This window comes from Xenopus laevis, chromosome 7L, assembly GCF_017654675.1.
Source record: "Xenopus laevis strain J_2021 chromosome 7L, Xenopus_laevis_v10.1, whole genome shotgun sequence".
Lineage (NCBI taxonomy): Eukaryota > Metazoa > Chordata > Amphibia > Anura > Pipidae > Xenopus > Xenopus laevis.
The window spans coordinates 132,361,281-132,381,966 of record NC_054383.1 but is presented as its reverse complement, the minus strand read 5'-3'; the positions used below and the strand labels follow the sequence as shown (position 1 = coordinate 132,381,966).

Below are 20,686 nucleotides of genomic sequence, written 5' to 3'. Positions count from 1 at the left end.
CCTGGCCCCTCCGCCGCCTGAGGCAGCAGCAGTTGCTGCTGCCCTCCCTCCCCCAGAAATTCGCTTTTAAAGTACCAGGTGCAGCATTTTTGCTGCCCCTGTTACCTAGTGGGGCGCTGCCGCCTGAGGCGACAGCCTCAACTCGCCTCATTGGCAAAGCACCCCTGCAAGTTATAAATACAAATTTGGGCACTGTGGGCCAGTGGCGTAACTAGATGTTATTGGACCCCACAGCAAATTAATTTTACGCCACCCTAAATATCCAGAGGTATTCCGTTTTACCAACATATATTGAAATGGCGCATTAATTAGGGCCTTGTGGGGCCCCCTATACCTCCTGGGCCCTCCTGCAGTTCTCTCTCTGTATTACACCCCTGTAGAGGCACAGTAGGAAGTTAAAACACCCAAAAGACTAAAAATGAAAAACAACTGAAAGATTACAAATAGCTCTTGCACCAAACCTCCCGGAGAACATCTTGTTATATTTCATTGTATGAAACACAAAAGTACTTTATTAAGCAAGAATATCGGGAAGAGACTTTAACCATCATCACTTTATTGTTTTCTACCCTTTAATTGCTTCACATGTTCCACTTGTGCAATGCAACCAAACCTTAAGGTGTTGGTTCGTTTTGGACTTAATTAAAGTAAAAGTCAGCAGTGTAGCGCATATAAATACTCCTGGCATGGGTTGGTATCATGTAACAAGGCACTTACAAGCTAACGAGTTCTTCTAATGTAAGTACAGTGCAAGCCTGATTCTAATACTGTTTATTAAGATCTTTTGTATGGATGAGCATTAACCATGAAAAGAGGAGTGTGGTTAGTAGGAAAGAGAACTGGAGAGAGTTGTAATGTAAATTTAGCATTTTTACATTTTAATTTAGCTTAAACAATGTGATTTAAGTAAAATTTGAATTTTAAAGCGGTGGTTCACCTTTAAGTTAACTTTTGATATGTTATAGAATAGCCAATTCTAAGCAAGCTTTCAAATGGCCTTCATTTCTCTGTTTTGTAGTGTTTTAATTATCTGCATCTTCTTCTTCTTCAGACTCTTTACAGTTTTCATATGTGGGTCACTGACCCCCATCTTAAAATAAATGCTCTGTAAGGCTACAAATGTATTATTATTGCTACTTTTATTACTTACATCTTTCTACTCAGGCCTCTCCTATTCATATTCCAGTCTTTTATTCAAATCAATGCATGGTTGCTAGGGGAATTTGGAGTGAAATTGCAAACTGGAGAGGTGCTGAATAAAAAACTCGAAGTTGAACAACCCATTTAAAAAGGGTATTTTGTAATTATAGATTGACCAAGATTCTAATAGGATAATCCTAAAGGACTCCCTAGTAGGGATGGGCCAAAATTTTGCCATGGTAAGTTTCGCAGCAAATCTTCGCATTTCGCCGCAGGAGAAACATTTTGCGGAACTGTGGCAAAAAGTTGCTATTCGTTTAGTTTTGCAAGTCCAAAAAATCATGTAAAAAAAAGATATGCATCAAAAAAAATTGATTGTGTGAATAAGAAAAATAGCATTCTATGAATTGTTTTTGCGGTTTCACAGATTTTTTGCTCATCACTACTCCCTAAACTGAACTGATTTGATCAATGAAAACTAGTGATGGCCAAATAAATTCGGACGCCCATTGACCTTAATGCATTTGGACAAAATAGGCGCGTACATAAAAATTGTTGAAACTGGACTATGAATAGGAGAGGTTAGATTAGAAAGATGAGCAATAAAAAACTAACAATAACAATACATTTGTAGCCTTACAGGGCATTTGCTTTTTAGAAGGGGTCAGTGATGCCCATTTGAAAGCTGCAAAGAGTCAGAAGTAAAAGGCAAATAACTATAAAACTATAAAAAAGAAATAATGAAAACAAATTGAAAGTTGCTTAGAATTAGCCATTATATAACATACTAAAATTTACTTTAAAGGTGAACCACCCCTTTAACATAGAGGCTCTTTAGATTGGCAGTTGACTATCCTGAACCTGGCACAAATATTATGGTGAAAATTCATTATTGTACTGTTGATAAAAATGCCAATTTGCTGCATTGTCCTTTTTATAAAAAGCCAATGTTGTCGCAAATTTTATTGTTGGAAATACTATGAATTATACATTTCATCTTACACCCTTTAATAAATATGCTTGAGTTTGTTGGACTTCTTTGAGCAGCTGAACATCATTAGGATCAACGGTGCTTGATTAATTGCCCCATTATCACTTTGGTGCAACATACTCAAGCTTGTTTTTGTGTTCAAAATACCTTCCATGCCAGGGACCTAAATTTGTATGCAATCTCCGATTTCAGTGGGTTTTATACTTTCCAACTTCACCCCTTTTACTCACTCACTTGTAAATAAACACTTTATTGTGAATTAAATCATTTCCAAATATCTTTTTCTTAGATAACCACAAAAAAAAAGAAAAATGCTGAGAGTGAGCACCATCTTTCTCATCTGTGCTCTAGGTAAGTGTGAACTCAAATTCTTGCATATTTTTCTCGGCAATCTGTCTCTCTTCTTCTAGGAGTCAGATTTTAATGAACAGTTATATCAGATACATTGGTAAGTGCTCCCTTTGCCTAACAATGCATTAGGGCAGGGGCACACAAAGCTACAGGGGGAGATTAGTTGCCCTGTGACAACTCTTTGGGCAATCAAACTGCCTCCCCGCCGGCTAGAGTGTAAATCGCCAACACTTGGAACGTTTCAGTTTCCGAAGTCGCCCGAAGTTTCATTGTGAGGACTTAGGAAAACAAAGTGTTCCAAGGGCCATTTAGGGAGATTAGTTGTTTGAAGAAGAGGCGATTTGTCAGTGGGCGACTAATCTCACCCTGTAGCTTCGTGTGCCCCTGCTCTTAGATCTAACTGTTTTTCAAAATAACCGACTCCGACACAATGCTGCATGTAGAGAGACGGATTGTTGAGAAAGGGAAAGAGAAGAGTAAATGAATTTATAATTGACTGTCTTTGGAATGTTCCTTTTTTCCTGAGATTAAGCTTTTATTACATTTTTAATTTTTCAGTAGTCCCCCTTTAACAATAGATTGTGTATTATTAACATAACTTTGTACATTGTTTCTTTTTTAGCATTACATCCACTTTATGTCTATGGAGATGACGAAAGTAAGTAAAATACCATTTAGGAAATATATCAAATTACTATTATATATCATCTAAATGTATAAACATTCTTATTATTCTTTCTTTCATTCATATAAATTAGCTCTAAGTTGGAATGCAGTATTTTGTTTCCAATCTTTTGTATCTTTATTTCTTTGTGGGGGGCTGGTATGTACAATGGCCAATATACTGAATCCCAATGGGGAGCCAACATAAATAAATAAAAGCCCAAATACACATTTGTTTTGCTGTTTTGCTCCTTATGCTTATCCCAAATGTGGTACAGAGCTGTGTATAATCAGAGCACTTTACTTTTGCTAATTGTTCTCTGTGTTTCAGGTTTACAGATAAGGACTTTATTATACAGGGAATATACATAGAAATACATTAGACTGATTTAATAACTCCCCCCACCACCCACAATTGCTGTGAAATGAACAATGGCTGAATTAAGTTTAAACTTAAAGGTGTCCTGCTCTGTGTGATCCAACAAAAACTTTAGTTTTGTCCCTTTAAGACATTAGTATCAAAGAGAGATTGGAGACAAGAGTGTAAGCAGCCTGTGCCTGTATTGATTCAAATCACAATACATTATTCTCTAACAGAAAATCCATGGCGATGCAATAAAAAATAATGTCTTAGGGGGTCTATTTACTAACATTCAGATTTCTTTTTTTTCACAAATCATATTTTTTTTTTCAACAAAATGCATGTTTTTTATTTCTCTAAAACTCGAAACATTTGAGATTTATTAAGGGACAGATATATACAGTAAAATGGTAGATTTGAATTTTTAAAAAAATATTTGAGTCAAAACACACAAATTCGAATTTAAAAGCACCAATTCGTATATAAATTTGAATGTGAGATTTATCACAACTCGACCATGGAAACAGTTCTAATTCGAATATTTGCCACCTAAAACCTGCAGAGTTAATTTACAAGTCAATGCTGGAGGTCCATTTAACCATTTCAATATGTTCATTGCCTTCCTGACATTCAAGTTTTTTTTGGAGGAAAATTCGTTTTGTGTTTCATTTGTATTTGATTCAAATACCAATCAAGTTTTTGGGTTGTTCCCATTCAATCGTATTTTAGAACTTCTAATTTTTTCATAAATAACTTCCCATTTAATTTGAAAACTTGACGTTTGATAAATAACCCCCCAACTGTAAAAACCACAAAAAACTTGAATACAAAACTTCACCAAGTAAAACTAGTCAAGGTCCTATAGAAGTACATTTTTTAGCATTTCAGACTTTTAGAGGTGTTTGTAACTAAGTATAAAAAACATATATTATTAATTAATTTAACACAAGGAAATTGGAGAGACTTCAAATGGTTTTTTTTTGCCTTCCTGGATCAACTAGCAGTTAGGCAGGTTAAAAAAGAGTTAAAAAGTTGAACTTGATGGACGGAAGGAATCCCTTTCTCCCACATACTTCTTAACATAAAAACATCACATCATAGATAAGTATCATAAATTCCTGTGGCAGGGAATACAAGAACCAAGCAAGAACTAGGAACCTCCACAGCCAAAAATTTCTCAAGAGGCTGCATGAAGTGTAAAGACAATGGTCCTCCAAGGCTATATTTTGCTCTGTGTGATCCACCAAATATCAAAAACTTAGTTTAGTCCCTTTATTGGAGAAAGGTTGGAGAAAGGATTGTAAGCAGTCTGTATCTTTATTGATTTTAATAGAATTAAGGCACTTCATCCCATACCAATAATCCAAGCAGATTTAATTTTTTTTAAAAAAATATATAAATTTCGAAATTCGACTTGGGGAAATGTAGTATTAAAATTGAATTCTTTAAACTTGGATGGATTTATACGACTTGAAAACTCGAAGTCAATAAGAGAAAAAAAAAAAACTTGAATGTCAGGAAGGCTGCAAACATCTCCAAATTGATCCCTGGACCTCTCCCATTGACTTAAACATTAATTCGGCAGGTTTAAGGTGGCGAATAGTCGGATTATTAAAATGCCAGAGTATGATAAATCTCGAAAATCGAATTTGGATTTTTTTTAAAAACTCAAATCGAGTTAGGATAATTCCCTAGTTGAATTTGAGAGTTTTTGACCATAAAAAAAATTGAAAATTTGAATTTTCAATTCGACCCTTAATAAATCTGCCCCTTAATGTCTAAAAACATTCTTTGTAGATCTTAGGCATGGTGCTTGAAATTATAGAGAATATATACACACTGAAATGTTCACCTTTAATATTATAGAACGTATATCACACTTATACATACGTATTTTTTTCTGACAGGCCAAAGCTGCCCACCTAATCAATTATGGGATGGATGTGGAACTGCCTGTCCCTTGAATTGTCAGAACTTTAGAAACCCACCCCTGGGCTGCATTGAAATCTGCGTGCCTGGGTGTTTCTGCAAGAAACCTTATGTCTTTCTAAGTGGCAAATCTGGTCTCTGTGTTCTGCCCAGGCATTGCTATCGGATATAAAAAATAAGGAAAACTCCAGAAGTGCATATGTGGCTCTTTATCATTAAAATCTGTTGGCTTATCATCTTCAACATGCTGGACAACTCTTACCAAATGTAATATGTACAAAGTTTAATATGAAACATTAATCTTTTCCAGTGAATGAGTAAATTTAACACAAAAAATAATTTACTGCTTTTGCGTATTTATTAATTATTTTTTGTGAATCAAGATCACTGATCTTTAGAGTCAAATGAATCATCTTGTTCAAAAGTTACAGCCTCACATCTTGGAAATGGGGTGGGATGGGGACATGACTGGAATGGGCAGTGCACCATATTCCATTATCTATATAGACTTTCCATGTTCAGGAATATATGACCCCAATGAGATAAAGCAAAATATTCTCCAATGTGCATAACATTTATACAAAATATGGTAATGGATTCAATGATTGATTTAGGAATTTACAAAAATACCTGACTCTAATCTGCTCATTGTGGGGAACAAATGTTGGGGAAACAAACATAGACAGTCCCCTCCTTTGGACTCTCCATTTCCCATTACTGCTATTTTGCTTCTCCACATAAAGTTACATTATGCTTCATAAACTTTGTAATATCTTTGTACATAATTGACAAAAACAAACTAACCATTAGGTATATACATTTTGGGAGTGTTAGCAACTTGAAGAACTGCTTTTCATTTTTCTGAGGGTCAGCTCATAATCCAGCCACCGAAATTACTCAAAAAAGACTTTTGGGTTGCAATGTTTCAGTCATTTTACATCAGTCCCCTACCCAGGACCTTAGCTCTATTGTTCCTTCCCTATCCTGGAATTTCCCACTTACAATTTTTTTGCTATCTCAAATGTTAGCTGCCATCTGGTGGGTGATTTCCTTGAACAGGCTAGACCCTTTAGTAATCTCTAAACTACTTGAGTTTGTAATTGACTAATGCTATTCCTCTCCGACAATAACCTGCTGGACCCCCTACAATCTGGTTTTAGGAAACAACACTCCATTGAGACTGCTCTAACTTCACTAACTAATGACTTTTAACAGCTAAAGCCAACAACCATTCCTCACTACTAATAGTGCTCGATCTCTCTGCTGCATTTGACACTGTGGCTCTTCCTCTCCAACTCCATTCCCTCAATTCACTTGGCCTTCATGATATGGCCCTGTCCTAATTCTTCTCTTACCTCACTAATCATTCCTTCAGTCTCTACTACAATGGAATATCATATTCTCCCCTACCTCATTCTGTTGGGGTTCCTCAAGGCTCTGTCCTGGGACTCATATGGTTTCCACTACCACCTCTATGCCGATGATACTAGATCTATCTCTCCTCTACTGATCTCAACCCAGAGTTCTTAACTCAGGTCTCCCCCTGCCTGTCTACTATCTCTACTTGGATGTCACAAAGCTACCTTAAATTAAACCCCTAGAATGAAAATGGTTCTCCTTCCCCCAAATAACACCTGTAACATCCCAGAACTATCTATTGTAGTTAACAGTTCCACTATCACCCTGTCTCCCTAGGCCTGGTGCATTGGGGTTATCCTAGATTCTGCTCTGTCCTTCACTCCTCATATCCAGTCACTTATTAAATTGTGCCACTTATTAAAACATATCCAAAATACCCTCATTCTTAATCAGTCTCTCATCATATCACGACTAGACTAGTGTAAATTTCTATTAACTGGCCCATCTCCAGTCCATAATGAACATTGCCACCAGGCTTATACACCTCAGCAACCGCTCCTCCTCTGTCACTCCATTCTGCCAATCCCTGCTCTGGTTTCCGCTACTTTTCACAATAAAATTCAAACTAATGACCCTGACATTTAAAGCACTTCATAACTCTGCCGACCCTACATCTCTAAACTCATCTCAAGAAACTCACCCAATGCTTACTATGGTTACTGTTACTGACTTCTGAATTCAGATTTTGATAAATAAGCCCCCAGCATCTGATATTTTTTCTATATGTCGTGTCTCATCAGCATCCTGGGAGATATGTACCTTCCCTTTTTTAGTTAGTTTTTCTTCTTAAGAAATATACAGTACATCTTAAAATAGTGATATCAACCAAATAGTAATGTGTCAATATGTTGTTGTACCAAACAAACTAGGGAGCATCACATGAATAAATACTGCTGGCGTGCGTCATTAGCATTTAGCAAGGCACTTCCAAATTAAACAGCCATTCTAATGTAAGTATGGAGCTAAGTATGATTCATAAAGATTTCAGGCATTGAGAAGTACCAAGGAGACAGAATCTTGGTTAATAGGAAAGGGGAATATAATTTAATTTTAGCAGACATTTTGCTCCTTTGTGACTACAAATTGTGTTAAATTGGTGAATTCTGAAAGAATCCGAGCAGTTCAAATTTATTAAACCAGATGAATATGACAATTTCACAGAACTGACTTTTTTGAGTAGAAGACATGAGTCTGTTCTTAGAGCTCAGAGACGAGTTGTCAATCTCTGATGCATATTGCAGACCAGTAAGCATTGTTATTACTGGCAAAAAAGATATTGGGGTGTGATGAATAAACCCATATCTTATAAGAGGCTATTTTTCAAAGTCAGAATTTATCTCAATATTTTCTGCTACAAACTCTGATCGAATTCGGCTCGGGTTTTTAACGCTTATTTATCATTACATTTTCCCAAAAATTTGCTTTGCGGGAAAAAAAAATCAGATTTTCACTAATTTTTCTGATCTTTTCCTCAGATTATCGCGATTTTTCATTGAAAACTTCGGGTATTGCCTGAAACCCAATGCACATCAAAAAATCATTGGAACTTCTCCCATTGACTTATATGCAAGCTCAACAGGTCTGAGATGCCGGATTTTCAGATTCTGACTTTTCCATCCTCTGGGTTTAATAAATTCCGAAAAATTCATGATTTTTTAAAAGTCTGATTTTATTGTGCTTAGAATAAAGAGATAGGAACATTAGTACCTATAGTGGACTTACAGTATGTAGCAGAGTAAGGAGCTTTCCCAATTATTTGACACACTTCAATGACAAATGGGGAAGTAGAATTAAAAACTTATACAGGTATGGGACCTGTTAACCAGAAGGCTCGAGACCTGTATAATGGATAATTCTGTAATTTGGATCTTCATACCTTAAGTCTACTAGAAAATCATGTAAAATTTAAATAAACCCATTAGGCTGGTTTTGCTTCCAATAAGGATTAATTATATCTTAGTTGGGGTCAAGTACAAGCTACTGTTTTATTATTACAGAGAAAAAATAAATTAAAATAAAAAAATAAAAATGTGGATTATTTGGATAAAATGGAGTCTATGGGAGCTTTCTGGATAACCGGTTGACGGATAATGAATCCTATAACTGTGGCTGAAAAGAAAGTTTGGTAAAAAGCAAAAAAGTCTTTAGTAACAGTTGTTTCTAGGAGGTTCAGCCGCTTTGCAGAGACCTATTGTCATCACAACTCCCTCAGAGCCGTGGATCGAATTTGTATGTTGTCATTAGTCATTTATAAATATTGATAAGCTGTATTGGAAATGAGTTACAGTATATACTCGAGTATAAGCCGAGTTTTTCAGCATCCAAAATGTGCTGAAAAAGTCTACCTCGGCTTATAGTCGGGTTAGCGGGCAGTAGCTGAGATTGCAGTCACTTTTAATCATTCCTATACCAATAGTTCACTTGGGGAGAGACTGCAATATCACACAGCGCCCTCTGTTGGTTATATGAAAGAATAACAGTGACTGCAATATCACACAGCACCCTCTGTTGGTTATATGAAAGAATAACAGTGCGCCCTCTGTTGGTTATATGAAAGAATAACAGTGCGCCCTCTGTTGGTTATATGAAAGAATAACAGTGACTGCAATATCACACAGCACCCTCTGTTGGTTATATGAAAGAATAACAGTGCACCCTCTGTTGGTTATATGAAAGAATAACAGTGACTGCAATATCACACAGCACCCTCTGTTGGTTATATGGAAGAATAACAGTGCGCCCTCTGTTGGTTATGTAAAAGAATAACAGTGACTGCAATATCACACAGCTCCATCTGTTGGTTATATGAAAGAATAACAGTGTGCCCTCTGTTGGTTATATGAAAGAATAACAGTGACTGCAATATCACACAGCGCCCTCTGTTGGTTATATGAAAGAATAAAAGTGACTGCAATATCACACAGCGCCCTCTGTTGGTTATATGAAAGAATAACAGCGACTGCAATATCACACAGCGCCCTCTGTTGGTTATATGAAAGAATAACAGTGACTGCAATATCACACAGCACCCTCTGTTGGTTATATGAAAGAATAACAGTGACTGCAATATCACACAGCGCCCTCTGTTGGTTATATGAAAGAATAACAGTGACTGCAATATCACACAGCGCCCTCTGTTGGTTATATGAAAGAATAAAAGTGACTGCAATATCACACAGTGCCCTCTGTTGGTTATATGAAAGAATAACAGTGACTGCAATGCCACACAGCGCCCTCTGTTGGTTATATGAAGGATTAACAGTGACTGCAATATCACACAGCGCCCTCTGTTGGTTATATGAAGGATTAACAGTGATGGCAATATCACACAGCACCCTCTGTTGGTTATATGAAAGATTAACAGTGATGGCAATATCACACGGCACCCTCTGCACATGGTAGTGGGACAGTGGGACAATGCACACAGTAATCCATTTGGCAATTCTCTGTCACCATCAACTTTGCAAAGAAGTCTGGTTGATCGCTGGGGGGGTCTCTTTGGTGGAATGTGCGCTGCTGGGAGACAGGGCTGTAGTTGTGTCTAGGCTTATACTCGAGTCAATACGTTTTCCCAGGTTTCGTAGGTAAAATTAGGTACCTCGGCTTATACTCAGATCGGCTTGTACTCAAGTATATACGGCAATTGTAATATGCCTTCAGTTTAGACAACTACAATAGAACAATATGAACATGCGGAGTATCATCTGTGCTGTAGGTAAGTGTGCACTCAACTTTCTGTAGTTTCTTAGCATATAGGAAAATATCAACTGTAATAAAGAGAATACAGTCATTTAGAGATTTTGAAGTTATTTATCAAAATAACTTTATTTTCTGACATATACTGAGACCAAATCCACACAAGTTATTTCCCTTTTTATTTATCGATACCTTTTCCCGAAAAATTCCAGTGTGGAAAGAATCATTCGATTTTCTCGGATTTTCCACCCAAAAATTTTTGCCCAAAAACCACAAAATCTTCAGATTTTTGCACGAAACCCAGCGCAGATCAGGATATATTTGGGACCTCTCCCATTGACTTATATACAACCTCGTCTGGTCTGAGATTCCGGATTTTCTGATTCAGACTTTTTCCATCCTCAGGGTATAAAAAAAACTCAAACATTTTTAGTTCTTTTTATCCAAAAAATTCAGATTTAATAGTAAAAAAAACTTGAATTTTTAGATTTTTTGCCATTTGGACTTTAATAAATAACCCCTTAGAGAGAGCCTATCTGATCTTACAGATTTTGCTGTCATTGTAAACAGGAACGTGACATCCTCGGAAGTAAGAGTGATCATAAAAAAAGGAGTAAAACAGGAAGTGCTCATACATTCTGCACTGGCACTTGGCCTGGACCCTGATAAATATATATATATATATATATATATATATATATATATATATATATATATATATATATATATATATATATATATATATATATATATAATACACAAAAGCCATGAATATCCTGTATTATAAACGGTGAGTTTTGATGTCATTTCTGTCACATGACTCACTGAAACTTGTGTATTATAATAAAGTACCCCAGTTAAAAAATATGAGAATATTAGAAGTTACCTTTGGTCTCATGGTTTTTATTTGGTCATGAAATGATAATATCCTTATAATTTACAACAGGGGGTATTTTATTCACTATATATATATATATATATATATATATATATATATATATATATATATATATATATATATATATATATATATATATATGTATATATATATATTTGTCTGCTGTTCAACTGTTATTTCTGCTATCCCTCTGGGTTGGATCCCTGTAGCAAGTTGGGGCTGTCCCTGGAAATAAGAAATGTAAATGAGATCCTGACATGGGTGTTATTTCCAGTCTGATCCCTAATTGCCTTCTTAATTGTAAGTTAATAATTATTACCCAAGGTGACATTACATCAACAAATCACATGGACAAGAAAGGAATGCTCTGGGCTCACAACAAACTCAATCACTCATAGGGGCACATTTACTAAAGTGTGAATTTCCTCCTCGTCTCATTTCATCAAAGTTCACCTTAAATCACCAGGTGTATTTTCACAACACATCTCATATATACTAAAAATGGTAAGCACATGTTTTCAAGAGAAATGTGGTGAGAAATGTGTCTAGAGAATTTGCGCCATGAAAAAATGAATTATTGAGAATTAGCTTGGAGGGGGTGATATAGCTAAAGAGATTCAAAAGTGGTTGTTATATCTTTAAAGGGGTGCTTCAACTTTAATTTTACTTTAAGTTTGTAGAATGGACAATTCAAAGCAACTTTTCAATTGCCCGTTATTTTTTCTATTTTACCATTTTTTAATTATTTGCCTTCTTCTTCTGACTCTTTCCAGGTGACTGAAATTACAAACTGGAGAGCTGCTGAATAAAAAGCTAAATAAGTAAAAAGCCACAAATAATAAAAAATGAAAACCACTTGCAAAATATCTCTGCATATCACTCTCTACATCATACTAAAATTTAACTCAACTCATATAAACCCTTTAAAATGGTAACTCGTCAGCCTGAACCTGGAGACATTTCTCTTGCCATAAATTTGTTCTTGTGCTCTTAGTACATTGGACATTACTCCAATGCAAAGATAATTTTCATTACTGCAAAGTTAATTCTCCAATTCTAATTCTAGTATTCTCCATACTGAGGCAGATTTACTACTTTCAAAAAAACTCACAAATTCGAATTTAAAACCACCAACTCGAATTTAAATTTGAATGTGAGTTTAATCAACACTTGATCCTGAAAACAGTTCTAATTTGACTTTTCTCTACCTAAAACCTGCCGAGTTCATGTACAAGTCAATAGCAGAGGTCCCTTGAACTGTTTGATGATGTTAATAGTAGTGATGAGCCAAATTATTGCTAAGTTTCGCTTTGAAAACGATGACCTCTAGGCGCCAATGGGAGGAAAAAAAATGTTGCGTGTCAAAACTATTTTTATGTGCAAAAGTTGAGGTTTTTTTGGGGGAAACTTGATTCCAATTTGATTTGAGTTTTCAGGTAGGGACTATTCTATAGAATTTTACACATTCATTTTTTCATAAATATCATACCAATTGAAATTGTGAATGAAATCGAATTTATTAGAATTACTAAAAATTTATAAAAATTTACATTACTCTAAAATTCCACCTTTGACAAACAACCCCCACAGTAAATTGGTGATATTGAGTGGAGTCTTCAGTTTAGGTGAAATTATTGCAAATTTTTAGTTTCACCCTTAAATATGACTCATAGCTTTCAGATTGGTGCCCCTCTGGGTCAGGTAGTGGGTGTCCTATTTATTCATGTATACAATGATCTTGTGATTTTTTTAATTGACCTTTAGTGATGAGCGAATCTGTCCTGGCTGAAAAATTCAATTGTCAAAAATTTGCATGGGTTTGAATGTCTTTTTCTTAAACATTGCATTAGTACATGCCGCTTTTCAGTTATGGATCACAATGACCTGTTGCAATTCTTCTACCTGTGCATTGTGCAAAAACACGTGGGATTGGGCCCAATTTAGCACTTTGCACTCTGGCCCCTTTTTATCGTCTTGCTGGTCTATCTGTCCATACGATTCAGCCATTTGCTTCAATTTCATAAAGACAGATGAACAAGAAAGGGTCGGAACAGAAAGGTAAGTAATGAGATAAATATAAATGATACAAGTTATAAATACAAATTTGGGCACTGTGGGCCAGTGGCGTAACTAGATGTTATTGGACCCCACAGCAAATTCATTTTACGGTCACCCTAAATATCCAGAGGTATTCCGTTTTATCAATTTTTATTGAAATGGCACATTAATTAGGGCCTTGTGGGGCCCCCTATACCTCCTGGGCCCTCCTGCAGTGCTCTCTCTGTATTACACCTCTGTAGAGGCACAGTAGGAAGTTAAAAGACTAAAAATGAAAAATAACTGAAAGATTACAAATAGCTCTTGCACCAAACCTCCCGGAGAACATCTTGTTAAATTTCATTGTATGAAACACAAAAGTACTTTATTAAGCAAGAATATCGGGAAGAGACTTTAACCATCATCACTTTATTGTTTTCTACCCTTTAATTGCTTCACATGTTCCACTTGTGCAATGCAACCAAACCTTAAGGTGTCAGTTCGTTTTGGACTTAATTAAAGTAAAAGTCAGCAGTGTAGCGCATATAAATACTCCTGGCATGGGTTGGTATCATTTAACAAGGCACTTGCAAGCTAACGAGTTCTTCTAATGTAAGTACAGTGCAAACCTGATTCTAATACTGTTTATTAAGATCTTCTGTATGGATGAGCATTAACCATGAAAAGAGGAGTGTGGTTAGTAAGAAAGAGAACTGGAGAGAGTTGTAATGTAAATTTAGCATTTTTACATTTTAATTTAACTTAAACAATGTGATTTAAGTAAAATTTGAATTTTAAAGCGGTGGTTCACCTTTAAGTTAACTTTTAATATGTTATAGAATAGCCAATTCTAAGCAAGTTTTCATTTCTCTGTTTTGTAGTGTTTCAATTATCTGCCTTCTTCTTCTTTTGACTCTTTACAGTTTTCATATGTGGGTCACTGACCCCCATCTTAAAATAAATACTCTGTAAGGCTACACATATATTGTTGTTGCTTCATTTAATTACTCATCTTTCTATTCAGGCCTCTCCTATTCATATTCCAGTCTTTTGTTCAAATCAATGCATGGTTGCTAGGGGAATTTGGACTGAAATTGCAAACTGGAGAGGTGCTGAATAAAAAACTCGAAGTTGAACAACCCATTTAAAAAGGGTATTTTGTAATTATAGATTGACCAAGATTCTAATAGGGTAATCCTAAAGGACTCCCTAGTAGGGATGGGCGAAAAATTTTGCCATGGTAAGTTTCGCAGCAAATCTTGGCATTTCGCCGCACGAGAAATGTTTTGCGGAACTGTGGCAAAAAGTTGCTATCCGTTTTGTTTTGCAAGTCCAAAAACTCATGTAAAAAAAGATATGCCTAATAAAAAATTGATTGTGTGAATAAGAAAAATAACATTTGTTTTGTAAACTCTACGTATTGTTTTTGCGGTTTCACAGATTTTTTGCTCATCACTACTCCCTAAACTGAACTGATCTGATCAATGAAAACTAGTGATGGGCAAATAAATTCGGACGCCCATTGACTTTAATGCATTTGGACAAAATAGGCGCGTACATAAAAATTGTTGAAACTGGACTATGAATAGGAGAGGTTACATTAGAAAGATGAGCAATAAAAAACTAACAATACATTTGTAGCCTTACAGAGCATTTGCTTTTTAGAAGGGGTCAGTGATGCCCATTTGAAAGCTGCAAAGAGTCCGAAGTAAAAGGCAAATAACTATAAAACTATAAAAAGAAATAATGAAAACAAATTGAAAATTGCTTAGAATTAGCCATTATATAACATACTTAGGGGCCGATTCATCAAGGGTCGAATATCGAGGGTTAATTAACCCTCGATATTCGACTAGGAATTGAAATCCTTCGACTTCGAATATCGAAGTCGAAGGATTTAGCGCAGAAAATTCGATCGTACGATCGAAGGATTATTCCTTCGATCGAAGGATTATTCCTTCGATCGAACAATTAAATCCTTCGAATCGAACGATTCGAAGGATTTTAATCCAACGATCGAAGGAATATCCTTCGATCAAAAAAAGTTAGCCAAGCCTATGGGGACCTTCCCCATAGGCTAACATTGACTTCGGTAGCTTTTAGCTGCCGAACTAGGGGGTCGAAGTTTTTTTTAAAGAGACAGTACTTCGACTATCGAATGGTCGAATAGTCGAACGATTTTTACTTCGAATAGTGCGATTCGAAGTCGTAGTCGAAGGTCGAAGTAGCCCATTTGATGGTCGAAGTAGCCCAAAAAATACTTCGAAATTCGAAGTTTTTTTACTTCGAATCCTTCACTCGAGCTTGATGAATCGGCCCCTAAAAGTTACTTTAAAGATGAACCACCCCTTTAACATAGAGGCTCTTTAGATTGGCAGTTGACTATCCTGAACCTGGCAAAAATATGGTGAAAATTCATTATTGTACTGTTGATAAAAATGCCAATTTGCTGCATTGTCCTTTTTATAAAAAGCCAATGTTGTCGCAAATTTTATTGTTGGAAATACTATGAATTATAAATTTCATCTTACACCCTTTAATAAATATGCTTGAGTTTGTTGGACTTCTTTGAGCAGCTGAACATCATTAGGATCAACGGTGCTTGATTAATTGCCCCATTATCACTTTGGTGCAACATACTCAAGCTTGTTTTTGGGTTTCGAAATACCTTCCATGCCAGGGGCCTAAATTTGTATGCAATCTCCGATTTCATTGGGTTTTATACTTTCCAACTCCACCCCTTTTACTCACTCACTTGTAAATAAACACTTTATTGTGAATTAAATCATTTCCAAATATCTTTTTCTTAGATAACCACAAAAAAAAAAGAAAAATGCTGAGATTGAGCACCATCTTTCTCGTCTGTGCTCTAGGTACAGATGCAGCCACTTTGGTTTGTCTGTTTGACACAGAATAACTAAACACAGATATCCCATTTATCTCATTTAACACAGAAAACTGTGACACAACATCCCATCTAATTAAAGCATTCACCATTGTGAACAATGGTGCTTTGGTATGCTAATGAAAAGGTTAAATGCATTAAATGAGTTAAGATAACTTTAGATAACACAGTTTCTTCAATTAACTCTGAGTCATGACGCATTTAACTCACAAATCCAAGTGGCTTCATCTGTAAGTGTGAACTCAAATCCTTGCATAATTTTCTCGGCAATCTGTCTCTCTTCTTCTAGGAGTCAGATTTTAATGAACAATTATATCAGATACATTGGTAAGTGCTCCCTTTGCCTAACAACGCATTAGGGCAGGGGCACACGAAGCTACAGGGGGAGATTAGTTGCCCTGTGACAACTCTTTGGGCAATCAAACTGCCTCCCCGCCGGCTAGAGTGTAAATCGCCAACACTTGGAACGTTTCAGTTTCTGAAGTCGCCCGAAGTTTCATTGTGAGGACTTCGGAAAACAAAGTGTTCCAAGGGCCATTTAGGGAGATTAGTTGTTTGAAGAAGAGGTGATTTGTCACTGGGCAACTAATCTCCCCCTGTAGCTTCGTGTGCCCCTGCTCTTAGAGCTAACTGTTTATCAAAATAACCGACTCCGACACAATGCTGCATGTAGAGAGACGGATTGTTGAGAAATGGAAAGAGAAGAGTAATTGAATTTATAATTAACTGTCTTTGGAATGTTCCTTTTTTCCTGAGATTAAGCTTTTATTACATTTTTATTTTTTTCAGTAGTCCCCCTTTAACAATAGATTGTGTATTATTAACATAACTTTGTACATTGTTTCTTTTTTAGCATTACATCCACTTTATGTCTATGGAGATGACGAAAGTAAGTAAAATACCAATTAGGAAATATATCAAATTACTATTATATACAGTATCATCTAAATGTATAAACATTCTTATTATTCTTTCTATCATTCATATAAATTAGCTCTAAATTGGAATGCAGTATTTTGTATTCTAATGGCTGCTTCCAATCTTTTGTATCTTTATTTCTTTGTGGGGGGATGGTATGTAAAATGGCCAATATACTGAATCCCAATGGGGAGCCAACATCAATAAATAAAAGCCCAAATACTCATTTGTATTGTTGTTTTTCTCCTTATGCCTATCCCAAACGTGGTACAGAGCTGTGTATAATCAGAGCCCTTTACTTTTGCTAATTGTTCTCTGTGTTTCAGATTTACAGATAATGACTTTATTATACAGGGAATATACATAGAAATACATTAGACTAATTCAATAACTCCCCCCAACACCCACAATTGCTGTGAAATGAACAATGGTTGAATTAAGTTCAAACTTAAAGGTGTCTTCTGCTCTGTGTGATCCAAGAAAAACTTTAGTTTTGTCCCTTTAAGACATAAGTATCAAAGAGAGATTGGAGACAAGAGTGTAAGCAGCCTGTGTTTGTATTGATTCAAATCACAATACATTATTCTCTAACAGAAAATCCATGCCGATGCAATAAAACATAATGTCTTAGGGGGTCTATTTACTAACATTCAGATTTCTTTTTTTTCACAAATCATATTTTTTCTCAAAAAAATTCTTTTTTTTTTTTAAAGGACAGATTTATAAAATGGTAGATTTGAATTTAAAAAAAAAAATATTTGAGTCATAACACACAAATTCGAATTTAAAAGCACCAATTCGTAAATAAATTTGAATGTGAGATTTATCACAACTCGACCATGGAAACAGTTCTAATTCGAATATATTTGCCACATACAAACTGCAGAGTTCATTTACAAGTCAATGCTGGAGGTCCATTTAGCCATTTTGATGTGTTCATTGCCTTCCTGACATTCAATTTTTTTTCTCTGGAAAATTCGTTTTGAGTTTCATTTGTATTTGATTCGAATACGAATCAAGTTTTTGGGTTGTTCCCATTCAATCGTATTTTAGACCTTCTAATTTTTTCATAAATAACTTCCCATTTAATTTGAAAACTTGACGTTTGATAAATAACCAACTGTAAAAACCACAAAAAACTTGAACACAAAACGTCACCAAGTAAAACTAGTCAAGGTCCTATAGAAGTACATTTTTTAGACTTTTAGAGGTGTTTGTAACTAAGTATAAAAAACATATATTATTTATTAATTTAACACAAGGAAATTGGAGAGACTTCAAATGTTTTTTTTTTTGCCTTCCTCTGGATCAACTAGCAGTGAGGCAGGTTAAAAAAGAGTTAACAGGTTGAACTTGATGGACAGAAGGAATCCCTTTCTCCCACATACTTGTTAACATAAAAACATCACATCATAGATAAGTAACATAAGTTCCTCTGGCAGGGAATACAGGAACCAGGCAAGAACTAGAGGCTCAAGAGGCTGCATGAAGTATAAAGACAATGGTCCTTCAAGGCTATATTTTGCTCTGTCTGATCCAGCAAATATCAAAAACTTAGTTTAGTCCCTTTATACAGTGATCCTCAACCAGTGTCATGTGAGCACCGTGTTACTCAGCAACCCCTTGGATGTTGCTCCCAGTGGCCTAAAAGCAGGTGCTTATTTTTGAATTCCTGGGTTGAAGGCTATTTTTGGTTACATAAAAGCTATGTTCTGCCAAACAGAACCTCCTGTAGGCTGCCAGCTACCGAATAGCCAATCATAGTCCTTATTTGTCACCCCAGGGCCTTTTTCACGCTTGTGTTGCTCCCCAACTCTTTTTTACATTTGAATGTGGCTCACGGGTAAAAAAGGTTAGGGACTGCTGATGATATTGGAGAGAGGTTGGAGAAAGGATTGTAAGCAGTCTGTATCTTTATTGATTCTAATAGAATTAAGGCACTTCATCCCATTCCAAAAATCCATGTTGATATAAATATAATTTTGAAATTTGACTTGGGGAAATGTATTATTAAAATCAAATCATTTTTTGAGTAAACGACTTGAAAACTCGAAGTTAATTAGAGAAAAAAAAACTTGAATGTCAGGAAGGCTGCAAACATCTCCAAAATAGTTGAATTTGAATTCTTAAAGTGCCAGAGTATGATAAATTTTGAAAATTGAATTTTGATTTGTTTTTAAAAACTCAAATCGAGTTCGGATAATCCCCTAGTTGAATTTGAGAGTTTTGACCATAAAAAAATGTGAAAATTAGAATTTTCAATTCGACCCTTAATAAATCTGCCCCTTAATGTCTAAAAACATTCTTTGTAGATCTTAGGCATGGTGCTTGAAATTATAGAGAATATATACACACTGAAATGTTCACCTTTAGTATTATAGAACGTATATCACACTTATAAATATGATTGTATTTTTTTCTGACAGAGCAAAGCTGCCGACCTCATCAATTATGGGACAGATGTGGAACTGCCTGTCCCTTGAATTGTCAGAACTTTAGAAATCCACCCGAGGTCTGCACGAAAAACTGCGTGTCTGGGTGTTTCTGCAAGGAACCTTATGTCTTTCTACGTGGCACATCTGGTCTCTGTATTCTGCCCAGGCAATGCCCTCCTTATAAAGAATAAGGAAAACTCCAGAAGTGCATATGTGGCTCTTTATCATTAAAATCTGTTGGTTTATCATCTTCACTGTGCTGGACAAATCTTACCAAATGTAAAATGTAAAACGTTTAATATGAAACATCCATCCTTCCCAGTGAATGAGTAAATTTAACACAAAAAATTATTTACTGCTTTTGCTTATTTATTCCTTCTTTTTTGTGAATCAAGATCACTGATCTTTAGAGTCAAATTAATCATCTAGTTCAAAAGTTACAGCCTCACATCTTGGAAATGGGGTGGGATGGGGACATGACTGGAATGGGCAGTGCACAATATTCCATTATCTATATAGACTTTCCATATTCAGGAATATATGACCCCAATGAGATGAAGCAAAATATTCTCCAATGTGCATAACATTTATACAAAATATGTTAATGGATTCAATGATTGATTTAGACATTTACAAAAATACCTGACTCTAATCTGCTCAATGTGGGGAACAAATGTTGGGGAAACAAACATAGGCAGTCCCCTCCTTTGGATGCTCCATTTCCCATTACTGCTATTTTGCTTCTCCACATAAAGTTACATTATGCTTCATAAACTCTGTAATATCTTTGTACATAATTAACAAAAATAAACTAACCATTAGGTATATATATTTTGGGAGTGTTAGCAATTTGAAGAACTGCTTTTCATTTTCCTGAGGGTCAGCTCATAATCCAGCCTCCGAAATCACCCTTCAGTCCACCCTTGTGAGCTAAAGTCTTTAA

The 20,686-nt window shown here is 35.6% G+C and overlaps 2 protein-coding genes across 3 annotated transcripts; both read left to right on the top strand.

The window, feature by feature from the left end:
• The first annotated feature begins 691 nt into the window (after nucleotides 1-691).
• Nucleotides 692-5,774, top strand: LOC121395665 (venom peptide SjAPI-2-like). The gene is made up of 4 exons (XM_041569762.1): nucleotides 692-738; nucleotides 2,421-2,482; nucleotides 3,105-3,140; nucleotides 5,414-5,774. The coding sequence occupies exons 2-4, from the start codon at nucleotides 2,443-2,445 to the stop codon at nucleotides 5,605-5,607; spliced, it is 270 nt and encodes an 89-aa protein (XP_041425696.1). The 5' UTR covers nucleotides 692-738; nucleotides 2,421-2,442; the 3' UTR covers nucleotides 5,608-5,774.
• LOC121395664 (venom peptide SjAPI-2-like) lies at nucleotides 1,263-20,094 on the top strand. 2 transcript variants are annotated; one of them, XM_041569761.1, is made up of 4 exons: nucleotides 1,263-1,379; nucleotides 16,296-16,358; nucleotides 17,244-17,279; nucleotides 19,735-20,094. In XM_041569761.1, the coding sequence occupies exons 2-4, from the start codon at nucleotides 16,319-16,321 to the stop codon at nucleotides 19,932-19,934; spliced, it is 276 nt and encodes a 91-aa protein (XP_041425695.1). In that variant the 5' UTR covers nucleotides 1,263-1,379; nucleotides 16,296-16,318; the 3' UTR covers nucleotides 19,935-20,094. The 2 variants fall into 2 exon arrangements, with proteins under 2 accessions (XP_041425695.1, XP_041425694.1); XM_041569760.1 differs by lacking the exon at nucleotides 1,263-1,379 and adding an exon at nucleotides 14,053-14,097.
• Nucleotides 20,095-20,686: the final 592 nt, after the last annotated feature.

Excerpts from the sequence above, each read along its gene's own strand:
- LOC121395665 (XM_041569762.1), top strand. The coding sequence starts at position 2,443 with ATGCTGAGAGTGAGCACCATCTTTCTCATCTGTGCTCTAG. Across the intron at positions 2,483-3,104 it reads CTTTCTCATCTGTGCTCTAG|CATTACATCCACTTTATGTC; the intron begins GTAAGTGTGAAC and ends TTTCTTTTTTAG. Across the intron at positions 3,141-5,413 it reads TGTCTATGGAGATGACGAAA|GCCAAAGCTGCCCACCTAAT; the intron begins GTAAGTAAAATA and ends TTTTTCTGACAG.
- LOC121395664 (XM_041569761.1), top strand. The coding sequence starts at position 16,319 with ATGCTGAGATTGAGCACCATCTTTCTCGTCTGTGCTCTAG. Across the intron at positions 16,359-17,243 it reads CTTTCTCGTCTGTGCTCTAG|CATTACATCCACTTTATGTC; the intron begins GTACAGATGCAG and ends TTTCTTTTTTAG. Across the intron at positions 17,280-19,734 it reads TGTCTATGGAGATGACGAAA|AGCAAAGCTGCCGACCTCAT; the intron begins GTAAGTAAAATA and ends TTTTTCTGACAG.